We start from the raw sequence: 13717 nt of genomic DNA on the forward strand, positions 1-13717 counted from the left end.
GGGGCGTCACTTCCAGTTTCTAGATGTTCTTAGTGTAACCATGATTCTGCTGTATGGTTAACCTGCTGTACCTGTGTATGTCATTCTGCTGTTAGCATGTAATGTTGTACAGGGTTGATGTGCTGTTCAGAAAACATGTTGCTTTCCAGATCTCTCTTCTCTTGTCCTGGCAGATTGTGATTACCTAAGACATTGCCATTATTGCCAGCAGTGCAATACTGGACTATGGTAATAAACTGCACACGACTTGAATAAGGAACCTTGCTGTTGCTCTCCTTTTGTAACCATCTCTTTTTAGTCAGTAAGGAGGCCCAGACAACTGATCCGTAAAGATAGACTTTTTATTGCCAGCAAGATGCAGCTAAGACAAAGGCTCAGTACAACTGCATACCACGCCCCCTCGGGAGCAAACTTTTATGCACTTTACAACTCTAACAGTGGCAGCTTGCACCGCCGTGCTCTCTCCCCCCTCCCCCTTTACCTTACCACCATCCATTAAACACACATACTCCAGTATTGGTGAAAATAGGCCGCAGCTTTTATTAATTATTAATATAAAACCAAAATTTCGGTACCCGAGTATTAGTGCGTTCGTCAAATATTACCATACCGGGCTTCGTACCGGCGTCCGCCATTTTAGCCAGTCCGCCATACGCTCTGACCGGCCCCCCGCCATGTCCAAGCCATGGGGCCATCGCCCGGGCAGCCCACGCCCACCTCTACGCACTTTCTTTCACCTGTGACCACGGTTTGTCCACCGTGTCCTCCGGGCCCCTCCTGGCCCCCCCCTAACTTGGGTACCCCCGCCACCAGACCGGGACAGTGTTACACTTGTCCCGGGCCCCCCCAAAAACCCCATGGGTCCCCCCAATTCCCCTACTGCGGCCCAACTTCATTCAGCGCATGCTCCAGCGCCTCTTGTATCGCATTGTTGAACAGGTCATACCCGACATCCAATAGGTGTATCAGGTCCGGTCTATACAGACCTATGCATGGCTCATCTGCCCAGTCGTGCCGAATCGTTGCCATGCCCACCTTCGGGGCCCAGACTTCAATCTTCCTGTTCACCTTCTTGCGCCCTCTGCACCATAGCTTGTCGCCCTGCCATTTCAGCCTGGGTATGATCTCCGACCATGCTATGGTTGTTCCCTGGGCCATCTCCCTTATTGCTTCCAAATCCCTTTTTATACCATCAATCAACTGTTTTGCTGTAATTTCCCCCAAGTCGTTGCCTCCCAAATGAATAACTATGACATCCGGCTTTTGCCTCGCGCGTAAGCTGCTCTGTAATTCCGGGATCAATCGACCCCATTTCATGCCTTGGATTCCCATCCAGGTCACACCGCCTCCCCGCGGTGCCAATCCCAGGTGCGTGCCGTATGGTCTCTCCCGAGCCCGCCGAGCCGCCCAGTGCACGAAAGAGTGTCCAACCAACCATACTACCTTCCTCCGGGAAAATGGACCTGTGGGCGAGATATGAATTCCTTCGTTACTGACCATTCTCAACCCCTCCCTGCCTCACGTACCTATTCGCTGCTGCTGATCTCCACCTGCCTATCCTTCGGATCACCTCCATGGGCAGGCCTGCCTGTGCCGCACTGGTGGCGGCCCCAATTCTAAAGGAATGCGTACGGAATTCCTCCGGGTTCAAACCCATGCTTTCCACTACCCTCCGCAGTACTGCCGCAAACTGAAATTTGGTTATCGGCACCCCGTCCTTATGAATTAATAAGTGGGCGCCCCCCCCGCGGTCTGATTTGTAAGTAATTTTCCATGTTTTGTGCCGGGCAGGTCACCTGTGATGGCACCCTTGCTAGCCTTATGTCCACCCCCTTTGCCCTCTGATCCGTTTTAGATTTATGCACCCTTATGGTAATGCCCTGTTCCTGGACTGCGACGTTGGCATAAAGTATACCATCGTTTCCTTCATCCGTTTTGGATGCCGCCACCAATTCACTGACCCGTAAGGCTGCAAAGAAAGCCGTGCAGAAAGCGGCTCTAAACAAAATCACTTCGAATCCCTCCGACGCTACCTGAGCTACCGCGTGCCATAGGCTCACCAATATCTCATGGGTTATTGGCCGCCTCTTGTCCCCCTTCCATACAGTGCTTCTGGCCCAGCCGGCTAACAGCTTCTTAACCATGAAGTTATCCATGGGGTCACCTAAGCCCTGCGCTTTTGCAAAGAATGCAAAGACTGCCAGTTGATTCACTGTCGATCCTCTGGACATCCCTTCCTCCTTTGCCCATGCCACGAACCTCTCTATGAGCCTGCCCTCTATACGCCCCCCTTGCCATCCCTGCCCTTGCAAGAATGTTTGTACACTAGAAAACCCTTTGCAGTATGCCTTCCAAGTTGCTGGGGCCACCGATGACCTCAGCAACCCCCATTCCGTATCATTCCAATCTGCCATAATTGTATTGGTATTGGAACTCCTTCCGCTTCCGCCTCCGGCACCTGTTGACGAAAAAGATCCCACTTAGCCCTAGATAAAGCATCTGCCACCTGATTATGGATGCCCGGTACATGTTTAGCCCTGATTGTCATGTTCGTTCGCAAGCCCTGTAGGACCACTTCCCTCAACAACGCGGCCACCTTAGAGCAACGGGCCGCCTGCCTGTTAATCACGGTCACCACGGCCATGTTATCCGACCAGAAAATGATCTTTTTGTTGGACAGCCTATGTGCCCAGACCGTAATGGCCACCAGGATCGGGAATAACTCTAAGAATGTTATGTTTTTTACTAGCCCGCTCTGCCTCCACTCCTCTGGCCACAGTGCTGCACACCATGCGCCCTGGCAGTATGCCCCAAAGCCCCATCCGCCCGATGCATCCGTGTGTATATCTAGGTCCTGGCTTGACCTCGCCTCCTCCTGCCACATGGATACCCCGTTAAAATTGTCCAGGAATTCCAGCCACATAGCCACTTCCTTTCGAATTGGGCTCGTGATTCTGATACGGTGTTGCGGCCGCCTGACCCCTTTCGTTGCATCCGCCAGCCGCCTCAGAAAGGCCCTACCCATCGGGATGACCCGGCATGCGAAGTTCAAACTCCCGATTAAGGATTGTAAGCCGACCAAGCCTAGCCCGCATGTAAGCCTGTCTGAGCCTAGCCCGCAATTTGTTTAACTTCTCGAGCGGCAGCCGCGACGTCATAGCCTGCGTGTCTAGTTCGATCCCTAAGAATGATAGGGTCGTTGCTGGGCCCTCAGTTTTTTCCCCTGCTAGCGGGACCCCGAAATCAGCCGCCATCGCCTGGAATGCCGCCAGTGTTTTTTGGCATGTGTCCGTGCCAGCCGGGCCCACGAATAGAAAATCGTCCAGATAATGTGCCACATTACCGGTCCCTGCCCTTTTTTGTAAGACCCATTGCAAAAAACTACTAAACATTTCAAAGTAAGCGCAGGAGACCGAACACCCCATAGGCATGCACTTGTCAAAAAAGTACGAACCCCGAAATTGGAAACCTAATATGGGAAAATTGTCAGGGTGTACGGGGAGCAGCCGAAAGGCCGACTTAATATCCGCCTTAGCCATTAGGGCCCCTCCCCCGCAGCGCCTGACCAACGCCACGGCCTCGTCGAATGACGTGTATTGAACGGTGCACGCCTCCGCTGGGAGGCCATCGTTCACCGAGGACCCCGTCGGGAAGGAGAGGTTTTGTATTAACCGAAACTCCCCTGGTTCCTTCTTGGGCACTACTGCTAACGGTGACAACATCATCTCCGCGAACAAGGGGTCCGCAAATGGTCCCGCCATCCTGCCCAATTCGATCTCCCTATCCACTTTCTGTTGCACTATGTCTGCCAATCTTGTTGCCGATGAGGAATTCCTGTAACTAATGCCCTTAACCGTCCCTTGGAAAGGTATCCTAAAACCTTGCTCAAAGCCCTCCCTCAACTGTTCCGCTTCCCGCCTCCTGGGGTATATAGCTAACCACCCCAGCATGCCTGCAACACACACCGGGGATGGTGCCTTCTGAAATACTTCCTTACCTCCCTTTCCCATTACTCCCCGCCGCCGTACCCTGACCTTTCCTCGCACATTTCGATGCCGGATGCGGTGCCGCACATAATGAACATATGTGTTTGAACTTGCAGTCCTGGAAACTGCACCCCGCCTTATTGAAACGCCAACACACCCTGTTGTTACCGCTTTCCCCCCACGAATTGCTGCTCGCGCTTGCCGCACCGCTATGCGGCCGAACAGATTTTCGCGAGGCACCTGCCTCCATAACCTTACTGGTCATCTGGCGTAGCCACAATCCTACATCCTGTGCTGCCCATGACAAGTTCCCGTTCTCCTCCATTCTGTCCCTGAACTTCTCGTCATAATTCAGCCAGCACCACCCCTGATATTCCTTATAGGCCTCCAATATGGAATCAGCATAACTCAGCATCGGGGCGTACTGGGATGGATCCTCCCTCCCTATGACGCTTATCATTCTTAAGAATGCCCTGGTCCAATTAGTTATGTTCCTGGGCACCTTTACCTCCCCCTCTTTCTGGTCCTCTTTTTTCTTTCCCTTTTTCTTCTCGGCCGCCCCTTTCCTGCCCTCTAATATTGAGAAAATATCAATATATTCACGCTTCCTTATCTTATTGCGTAACACCTTTGGCACGCTCTCCCACAGCTCTGCCAAATTGGGGAGGGCTACTGCGGCCGCAGCGGCTGACGCTATCTCCTGCGGTGTTTTGACCGGGGAGTCAGCCGCTGCCTCACTCTCATCGGATTCCTCCTCGGAGGATTCCTCACTGGAGTCACCGTTATTTCTCTTTCGTTTAGTCCTCTTGCCTTTTGCGTCTCCTGACGACGCCGCTGTTTCGCGATGCCTTCCCGTCTCCTCGGCTTGCTCCTCCGCTTCCCGCGGTGTCGGGGGCCGGGTTCTACTCTCTGTTCCGGCCTCCCCGCTGGGTATGTCCTTCTCCGTCGCCACCTGCTCGGCGGCCTCCGCTCCATGTGCGCGGGCTCCCGCTGTGGCGTTGCCGCCCGCTGTTGGTGTGTACCAAGGAGGTGGGACCTGCCACCATGGAGGGTACATTGAGGCTTACCATGCGTTATGGCTGTAGGGGTATGCTCCCTGAACTGGCGTTGCTGGTGACGCTGCCCCTGCTCCCGAGGGCCCCGTTGGGGGCCAGACGGGCCAGCCCCATGGTGGGGCACTGTACGGTCCAAACGCGGGCAGTGTTCCGGTCGTGTCCCCGGCAACGCCGGTCGTCGCCCCACCTACGGTGTCCGCCACCGGTGTCCGCCCCTTCGCGTTCTTCTCTGTCGCACTCTTGTCTCCGCTGCCGGTCTCCGCTCGCCCCTTTCTTTGTGTCTTGCCTCTGTCTGTCCTAGGGCGTTTTCCGCGGCCTTGGCCTCCCTCTCCATCACCATCAGGCTTCCTTGTCCTCGCAGGTCGTGGTTCCGCCACTTTCGCCTGCCGGCTGCGCCCCCTTGTCTGCCTCGGTTCCGGGGCTGTCTTTGCTCCTTTACCAGCCATTTCCGTACACACGCTAGGCGACGCCTTCCCTCGGCTCCCGCAATCCGCAGCCCCCTCGACGTTCGGTCAATATCGTTTCCCAGACCCGTGCAAAGCAAGCCGGCCCACGGTCGTGAGGGGGGGCGATCGAGGTTAGTACTCACAGTTCAGTATGCAGTCTCTGGAATCCTGGCTGGATGGCTGCGCTTCCCGGTAGTCAGATCTGCTGCTTGCGGTGCTCAGCGCTGCGGTCTTCCCTGTGCCCCAGGGGCTCCTTCTGTCCTTCTGGGTCCTTGCGCAGGCGCAGGGCTTGACGTTCCTCCGTTCGCCTCCGGGTGTCTCCGGCAGGTCCCAGCTGCCTCAGTGCTCTCCAGACCCCGATCTCCGCTCTCCACCTGCGCTGGGACCGCTTGTCGTGCGATCCGTGCGATCTCCGCTCCTCTCCTGCGCTGGGATCGCTTGCCGTGCGATCCTGGCCGACCACGAGACTCACCCCACGTGTCCCGGGCTCCTCCTCCGCTTCGGGAGCCGCTGGGCCTTTAAAATCGGCGCTTTAGGTCTCCGGGTCCTGTCGAGGGGCGCCCGAAGTGCCTGCCGACGATTTCTCTCGCTTTCTTTTTTTTTTTTTTAAATCTGACCGCGTGATCGCGGCTGAGGTCCTCCGGCTCCGTTCCAAATGCGAGCGCCGGCCAGCGAAAAAGTGCCTGGTCCGGCGCTCGCCCTGCCTTTAAGTCCCGAGGTCTCGCGAGATCTCGGGCCCGAATTCGCGCCCGAAGTCCCGCGAGACCCCGGGCCAGGATTCACGCGCCTGCGTCCGCCCACCCGATGACGTCACCGCGCCGCAGCGCGATGACGTCATCGCCCATGATGCGCTGGCCCGCGAGGCCTCCGGCCGGCTCTGGCGCTCCCTCCCTCGCAGCGTTGCTTCCAGCCAGCCCCCCTCCACCCGGACGCCGAGGTAAGACGACTCCGCGGGTGGGGGGGGGGTAGTGGGGGGGGCAGTCGCTCTGCCAGCAAGCGCCCTGTTAAGGGGGCCCTCCCTGCAGGTGCTTGTCGGTCCTTTATTATCTTTCACACATGCGTTCTGGTTTTTGCTGAACAAACAATTCACAAACTGCTGAAAGAGCATTAGCTAGCGTGGTCCTCTAGTAGGTGTAGCTTATGATCAGACTATCGTTTCGTCATTTAATTGACGTGTTAGACATTTTACAGCGTATTCGTATTAATACAATACAAATTATTATTCCAAAATGGAGTTACGTTACGTTACGTGTTAGTGCGCAATTGCGTCACTACGCATTACGTGTCATTTGCGTTGCAAACATTAGTACATTCAAAATGGCTGTGCGTTTCACTGCTGGCATGGTTAGTCGGAAAATTTTCAGTTGTTTCATTCTTCAGGGGCCACGAAATTGAACCCCTTCATTCCCCCCTTTGATACTTCAACTTCGGGTCGAAGGCAGAAGTATCACTCTTCACTAGTGCAGTAACTGAAATGGCAAACAATAATTAATACCAGAGTCATTAGACTGGAGCCCTAATGTGTTGCTGGGTCGTTGGTTGCTTCACGGGTTTGAGACGGGTGGACCCTATTGGTGTCAACCCCCTTTGTAGCCCGACTTACCCCAGCGAACAAAGTGGCTCAGTAATGTTAGTTACGCAGAATATATGCTAATTTATAAGTTAGTGGTTAGGTAATCATTATCAGAATTAACATCAGGAATATCGGAATCATCAGTAGTGTCGTAGTCAGATGAATCGTATGAAGGGAATGGGGAGACAGACACATACTTATGAATCATCATGACGTGAGCAGCCGCTCGTCGATCAGCAATATTTTCAATCATGGATCGGAGATTCCTGAAAATAAGAGGTAGACACAAAGGAAGTAGAATACAAGTTAAAATAAGAAATAGTAAAGGAAGGAAGAGCTCCTTAAGTCCTGGGATAGAGGTAAACCAGTTGGGTAAGGAGGCTGTCCAATCAAGAATGCCAGTCCACGTCTGTACGGGAACATGTGCCAGTCGTATCATTCGATCAGTGATCTCTTCAATGACCTTACTCTTGTCATCAACCTGTAAACAGCAATTAGAAAGATTAAATTTTCCACATACTCCTCCTTCCTGGGCTAGGAGGTAATCCAAAGCCAATCGATTTTGGTAAACAGCGGTTATAATTTTGGTGTTCTGCTTGGCGAGGATGTTGAGAGCCAAGGCAGAATCATTGGTTAAGAGTTCTAGTACTGCTTGTAGTCGGATAATACGATTGAGCATATAAATAGGGGTTCTATATCCATAAGAACCATCCTCAGCCCACGTGGCCGGGCCATAATATTGTACAATTCTTTCAGGAGGCCATTCCTGATCTTTCCAGTCTCCAATGGTTACTTTAGAATTTCTACGACGTTTGTTTGGTTGCATGGGACTGTATACTGGTACTCCTAAGGTTTCTCCAGCAGAGATGGGAAGCAAGAAGAAATTGGGTCGTATAGTAGCCAAGAAGCATGTTCCGTACCAGTGTGTGGGTAACTGTTCATAAGCTCTTCGCCCACATACAAAATAGTAACCATCTGGAGCAGTGAAGACTGTGGTGGGTACGCCTGCAGCGTTCCATGTCTTGTTTAAAGTTGATTCAGTCCAGATGGGAGCAGGCATGGTAGAATTTTCCGTCTGCCACCATGTATTGTTGGTTAGGTTGGCAGTGAGTACTCCTGTACATGGAGAGTTACCAACAGGTATGGTATAGATACGGGAACGTTGTCGAGATATACATTGTCTGCCAATGACATCAGTCTGGAGGGCCCACTCATATGGATGAGTTCTGCGGCTGTAGGTAACAGTTGTGTTCAATGTATTAAGATCAGATTGGAATGTCTCTTTGGTTTCCCAAGGCCATTGCTCTCCTGTATTTGTTCCTCCGCATACAAAACAGTTCTTGACTTCGAGAGAGAGAGCAATATTCTCAGCCAAATTAACGAACATGTTCTTTGCTTGCTGGGAAATCGTATGTTTCTTCAATTCCTCAGTCACATGGGATATTTCATCGAAGAAAGACTGATAGCCCACTACAGTGGTCTGGTGAATTATTGGACGAGGTTTATCTCTCCGCTGTGTGATAGTAATGTAGGTCATGGGGTCTTTCCCAGTTCCATCAATACCAAATCCCCAAGTATCTTGCCAGGGGAAGCCTTCACTTCGTATAGGCCATTGTATAGACACAGTGTTACCAGTTACTTCAGTTAGCCGGCCTATTCCGTGGCATCCATGGTAACCTCCTCCAGTATAGTCACAGACTAGAGCCCATCCTGACAGTGTCAGGTCCCCTCCACATGGCATCCAACTGGATGGATTGGTGGCTCGGTTGTATGGACAGAGGTATTTATGATTGTACACATAGGATTTTTTCCAGGCTTGAGACCCACAATGGAGTGCATTTGGGTGTTTACCAATGGCATCACAGGCATCGAAGGTTATTGTTACGGTAGACTCTCCTCCCATAAGGACTTTGGTCGAGTTGATGTAGTACAAGATGCCTTTTCCTTCTGGGATGATACTTGATGTGTAGCTTTTTGGTAATCCAGCGGTGAGTGTAACGTTGTAGTACTTAGGAGTAGTTGGGGTATGACAAATGATTTTGCTACCCTCTAGACATCGATGGAAAGATTGATAGCCTTGAGTAGTATTCAAGGCACAAGCCGGTAGTGTGGCACAGGACGCAGGAGGTTGAGATTGGTGGATGATTGTTGATACAACTTGAAATCCATCTTGAGTTGTAGTGCGGATTAACTTGATACATTCTGTACAATTCTTGCTCAAGGGCAAGAAAAGAGAGGTAGTAGGCGTACAGAAGAGGAATAGAGAAATTTGTAGGCTGAATGACAATTTTCTGTAGAAGGTAGTTGCCGCGTAGATCTTTGAAGTCGGTATCTGTGACATTGCTTTATGATGTAGACAGTTGCAGGCATAAGTTATGGAGTCTGAAAGAAAGGAAAGAAATGGACACGTTAATATTGTTTAGAAGTTACTGAGGTCTTTTACTCAGGACTAGCATTGTGCCTGCCTTGGGTGAATCTTAACTTGTGGTCCCCAATCCTGGAGACTTGCCAATTTGATGCAGCTGGTTTAATTCGTGACCAATGAATCCATGAAGGGCATCCAAAGACTTTAACTGCTGTTGGAGTGGTCAGTAACACAGTGTACGGTCCTTTCCATCGGGGTTGGAGGAAATCAGACTCATCCCAATCTTTTATCCACACAGAATTCCCGACCTGGAATGGGTGGATCGGGGTTAGCAGGACTAATGGCTCCGTGTCACAGGTGTAGTTTTGAATTGCAATGACTGTGTTATATAGTCCTTTGAGTTGGTTACTGAGAGACATTTCCCCTTGTATCTGCAATGATTCAGGAAAAGATGGAAGGGGTGGAGGTCTTGCGTACATCATTTCATAAGGTGTTAGACCAGACCTTCTTGGAGTGCATCGGACATGTAGTAAAGCTAATGGCAGGATGTCTGGCCATTTAGTTTTTGTTTCTTGACACAATTTAGCTAACTGATTCTTTAAAGTCCTGTTAGCTCGTTCAACTGCTCCACTGCTCTGAGGTCTCCAAGCGCAGTGCAGGTGCCATTGGACACCCAAAATTTGACTTAGTCGTCGTGTGACCTCACTGGTGAAGGCTGGTCCATTGTCTGAATTTATTTGCCGTGGTAATCCGTATTGTGGTAGGATTTTATGGAGAAGCAAAGACACTACCTCCTTGGCAGTTTCAGTTCGTGTAGGTATGGCTTTGATCCATCCAGTATAAGTACAGACAGCTACCAGCATTGCTTTGTATCCCTTTGAAGGAGTCATGTGGGTAAAGTCGATTTGGCAAACTTGGAACGGAGTAGTCCCTCGTAGTATGTGTCCAGGGGCTGGACCAGGTCCATTTCTTGGGTTGTTTCTTGCACAGGTGACACATTGATTGGCAGCATATTTAGTTAGCTGTATGAGTCTGTTAATGTAGTAAGTTTTTGCCAATAGTGTAGCTAACGCATCGCGACCAAGATGAGTTTTATTGTGGGCTTCTTTGACAATGGTCCAAGCCAGTGCGTCGGGTATCCATACCCGATCTCCTTGTACAATCCACCAACCATCCTGCTGGTGGAACTGTTCAGTTTGTGCCCAGTCATTTTCTTCTGCCGAATAGACAGGGATTTCAACCGGAAATTGCAGAAGTGGGCAAGTTTTAGTTGAGGTGTGTAATTGACTTGCACGTGCTACTTCTTTTGCTGTCTTATCTGCCCATTGGTTTCCTTTGGCGATGGGATCTGATTTCCCGGTGTGGGCTTTACAATGCATGACAGCTACTTTCTTTGGTGCCCACACGGCATCTAGCAATTGATGTATTTCAGATGCATTAGCTAGTTGTTTCCCTTCAGCAGTTAGGAATCCTCGTTCTTTGTATAAGGCTCCATGTACTTGGATAGTAAGGAAAGCGTACTTTGAGTCAGTATAGATGTTAACAGTTTTTCCTTCTGCCAACTGCAGAGCCCTGGTGAGCGCAATTAGTTCTGCTTTTTGCGCTGATGTTCCCTGGGGTAGGGGCTCAGCTTCGATAATGTCGTCCTCGGAGACCACAGCATATCCAGCGACCCGGGCACCATTTAGAACCTGGCTACTTCCATCAGTGAACAAAGTCCAGGCTCCCTGCCAGGGTTGATCACGTAGATCGGGTCAGCTGGAATGTACTGTAGCCATGATTTCCTCACACTTATGAGTGACTGAAGTGGGAGTTGGGAGTAAAGTTGCAGGATTCAGATTTTTACTGTCCTGTATTTGGATTTCTGGAGTTTCACATAACAAAGCTTGATACTTTACGAGACGTGAATTAGTCATCCATTTTGGTCCATGGGTCTCTAGTAGTCCTTGAATGGTGTGGGGAGTTGTTACATTCAGAGTTTGACCAAAAGTTAATTTGACTGCTTCTGGAATGAGTAAACATGCAGCCGCGATGCTTCGAAGACACCCAGGCCATCCTTTTGCTACATTGTCCATTCCTTTTGAGAGATATGCAACAGGTCGCTCCCATGAGCCTAGAGTTTGAGTCAATACCCCAATGGCCATTCCTTTCTTCTCATCGACGAATAGATGGAATGGTTTCATTACATCTGGCAATCCTAAAGCAGGCGGTTCAATTAAGGCTTCTTTTAGTTGACGTAGGCTTGCCAGCTCATGTCCTTCCCATTGAAAAGTTTGAGACTCTGATTCCTTACCCCGCAACTTGTCGTACAAGGGTTGGGCTATAACTGCATAGTTAGCAATCCACAGTCTACAGTATCCTGCAGCTCCAAGGAACGCTCGGAGTTCCTTCTTACAAGTGGGTACAGGTTGACCTCTTATTGAACTGGTGCGAGAAACTCCCAGACACCGGGTTCCTCCACGTATTTGGAAGCCTAAATATTCTACTTCCAATTCACAGATTTGCGCTTTCTTTTTACTTGCACGATATCCTTTTGAGTACAACGTCTTTAGCAGCTGAAGAGTGGATACTTCACATTCGAGGTACGTCTCTCGAAACACCAGAAGATCATCTACGTATTGTATTACTGGCCCATACATGACTTGGTACATCTTCAAGTCTTTTGCCAGTTGCTCACCGAACAGCGTAGGTGAGTGCCTAAACCCTTGAGGCAAACGAGTCCATGTGTACTGCTGCTTTATTCCAGTAGGTGCATTTTCCCATGTGAAAGCAAAAATCTTCTGACATTCCTCCGCCACCGGGACGGAGAAGAAGGCATCTTTGAGATCAATGACACTGTACCACTTCGATGCAGGAGAGACTTGGGCTAGGATTGAATATGGATTTGGCACGAGGGCTACTAGATCTTCTACTTGACTGTTCACCTTCCTTAGGTCTTGTACTGGTCGATAATCATCAGATCCAGGTTTCTTCACGGGCAACAAAGGGGTATTCCAAGCAGATCGGATTCGTCGGAGAATGCCCAAATCGTACAGTTTCTGCAGATGTATCTGGATTCCTTGCCTGGCCATATATGGAATGGGGTATTGAGGTTGATTGATCACCTGTGCATTCTGTTTCATCTCGATCCAAATAGGGGTAGCATTGATGGCTAGTCCTCCTGGGTTTTGATCGGCCCACACTTTAGGTACACTATCCATCAGCTGTCTGCGTTTTTCGTTAAGGACGGTGTTCTCTCCATAGCGGTGCGTAATGATGCGCTCAACTACAGGAAGATGTAATCTCCATTCTTCTTGGAGCGGGCAAATGAGAGAGACAGGGTTATCAGCGAAGGATGCCTTGATTTCTCCAGTAGATTCGAATTGTAGATTGGCTCTTAATTTGCAAAGAAGGTCTCTCCCTATGAGTGGGGCTGGGCATCCGGGGACATAGAGGAACTGATGAGATACTAATTGTCTCCCTACTCGAACCTGTCGTTTTTGGAGAAAAGGAGCGATGAGTGGCTTTCCAGAGGCTCCTACGATGGAAATATTTCTTGACGTGGGCGTGGTGATAGCGGTAGTCATGACTGATCTTTGTGCCCCGGTGTCCAACAATCCTTTAAATGTCTCAGTCCCTACTTTGATTTCTACTAAAGGATCCAGGGGAAGATTTCCCCTGTCTAGTCATGTTTCACTGTCTTCGCCAGAAGTTTCACCTACAGCCATCTGCCATTCAGCTTCTTTTGGTTTGGACGGAGTATATCCTTCCTGCTTCATTTGCAGGGACTCTGGGCATTCAGACTTCCAGTGTCCTTCTTGTCTGCAGAATGCACATTGATTGGCCCCCAATGGCATCCTTCCACCTCTGAACGATCCTCCTCTACTTGCTCGTCCTCTGGGCGGCCCCCTCGAGGGCGACCTGCCCCTTCCTCTCGGTCCAGGATATCCTTGGTAGTGCCTGGACGAGTTCCCAAAATTAATTTCTTCCAACGCTGCGGCTAACAGACTAACACTTTCTCTCAACTTTCTACTTTCTTTCTTTTCCTTCTTTTCTCCGTCCGGCTCTCGGTTTACATAGACTTTGTCGGCCATGGCTTTTAACTGGCTAATAGTCATTCCCTCAAATCCTTCTGACTTCTGTAACTTCCGGCGGATATCGGGATAAGACTGTCCGACGAAACTCATCACTATGACGGACTGACTTTTGGGGTCCTCTGGATCAAATGGACTGTATTGCCGGTATGCGTCCATCAATCGCTCCAAAAAGATTCCGGGGGTCTCGTCTCTTCGTTGCACCACGTCTTGGATCTT

At 50.4% G+C, this 13717-nt stretch overlaps 1 protein-coding gene across 1 annotated transcript; it reads right to left on the reverse strand.

Moving 5' to 3' along the window:
• Nucleotides 1–5683: 5683 nt before the first annotated feature.
• LOC115077727 lies at nt 5684–12991 on the reverse strand. The gene is given in 3 exon segments (XM_029580013.1): nt 5684–5938; nt 7476–7541; nt 9566–12991. Coding segments are annotated over 3 exon segments (3747 nt in total).
• Between the last annotated feature and the right edge of the window lie 726 nt (nt 12992–13717).

Source organism: Rhinatrema bivittatum, chromosome 16 (genome assembly GCF_901001135.1).
Source record: "Rhinatrema bivittatum chromosome 16, aRhiBiv1.1, whole genome shotgun sequence".
In the NCBI taxonomy this organism is placed as follows: domain Eukaryota; kingdom Metazoa; phylum Chordata; class Amphibia; order Gymnophiona; family Rhinatrematidae; genus Rhinatrema; species Rhinatrema bivittatum.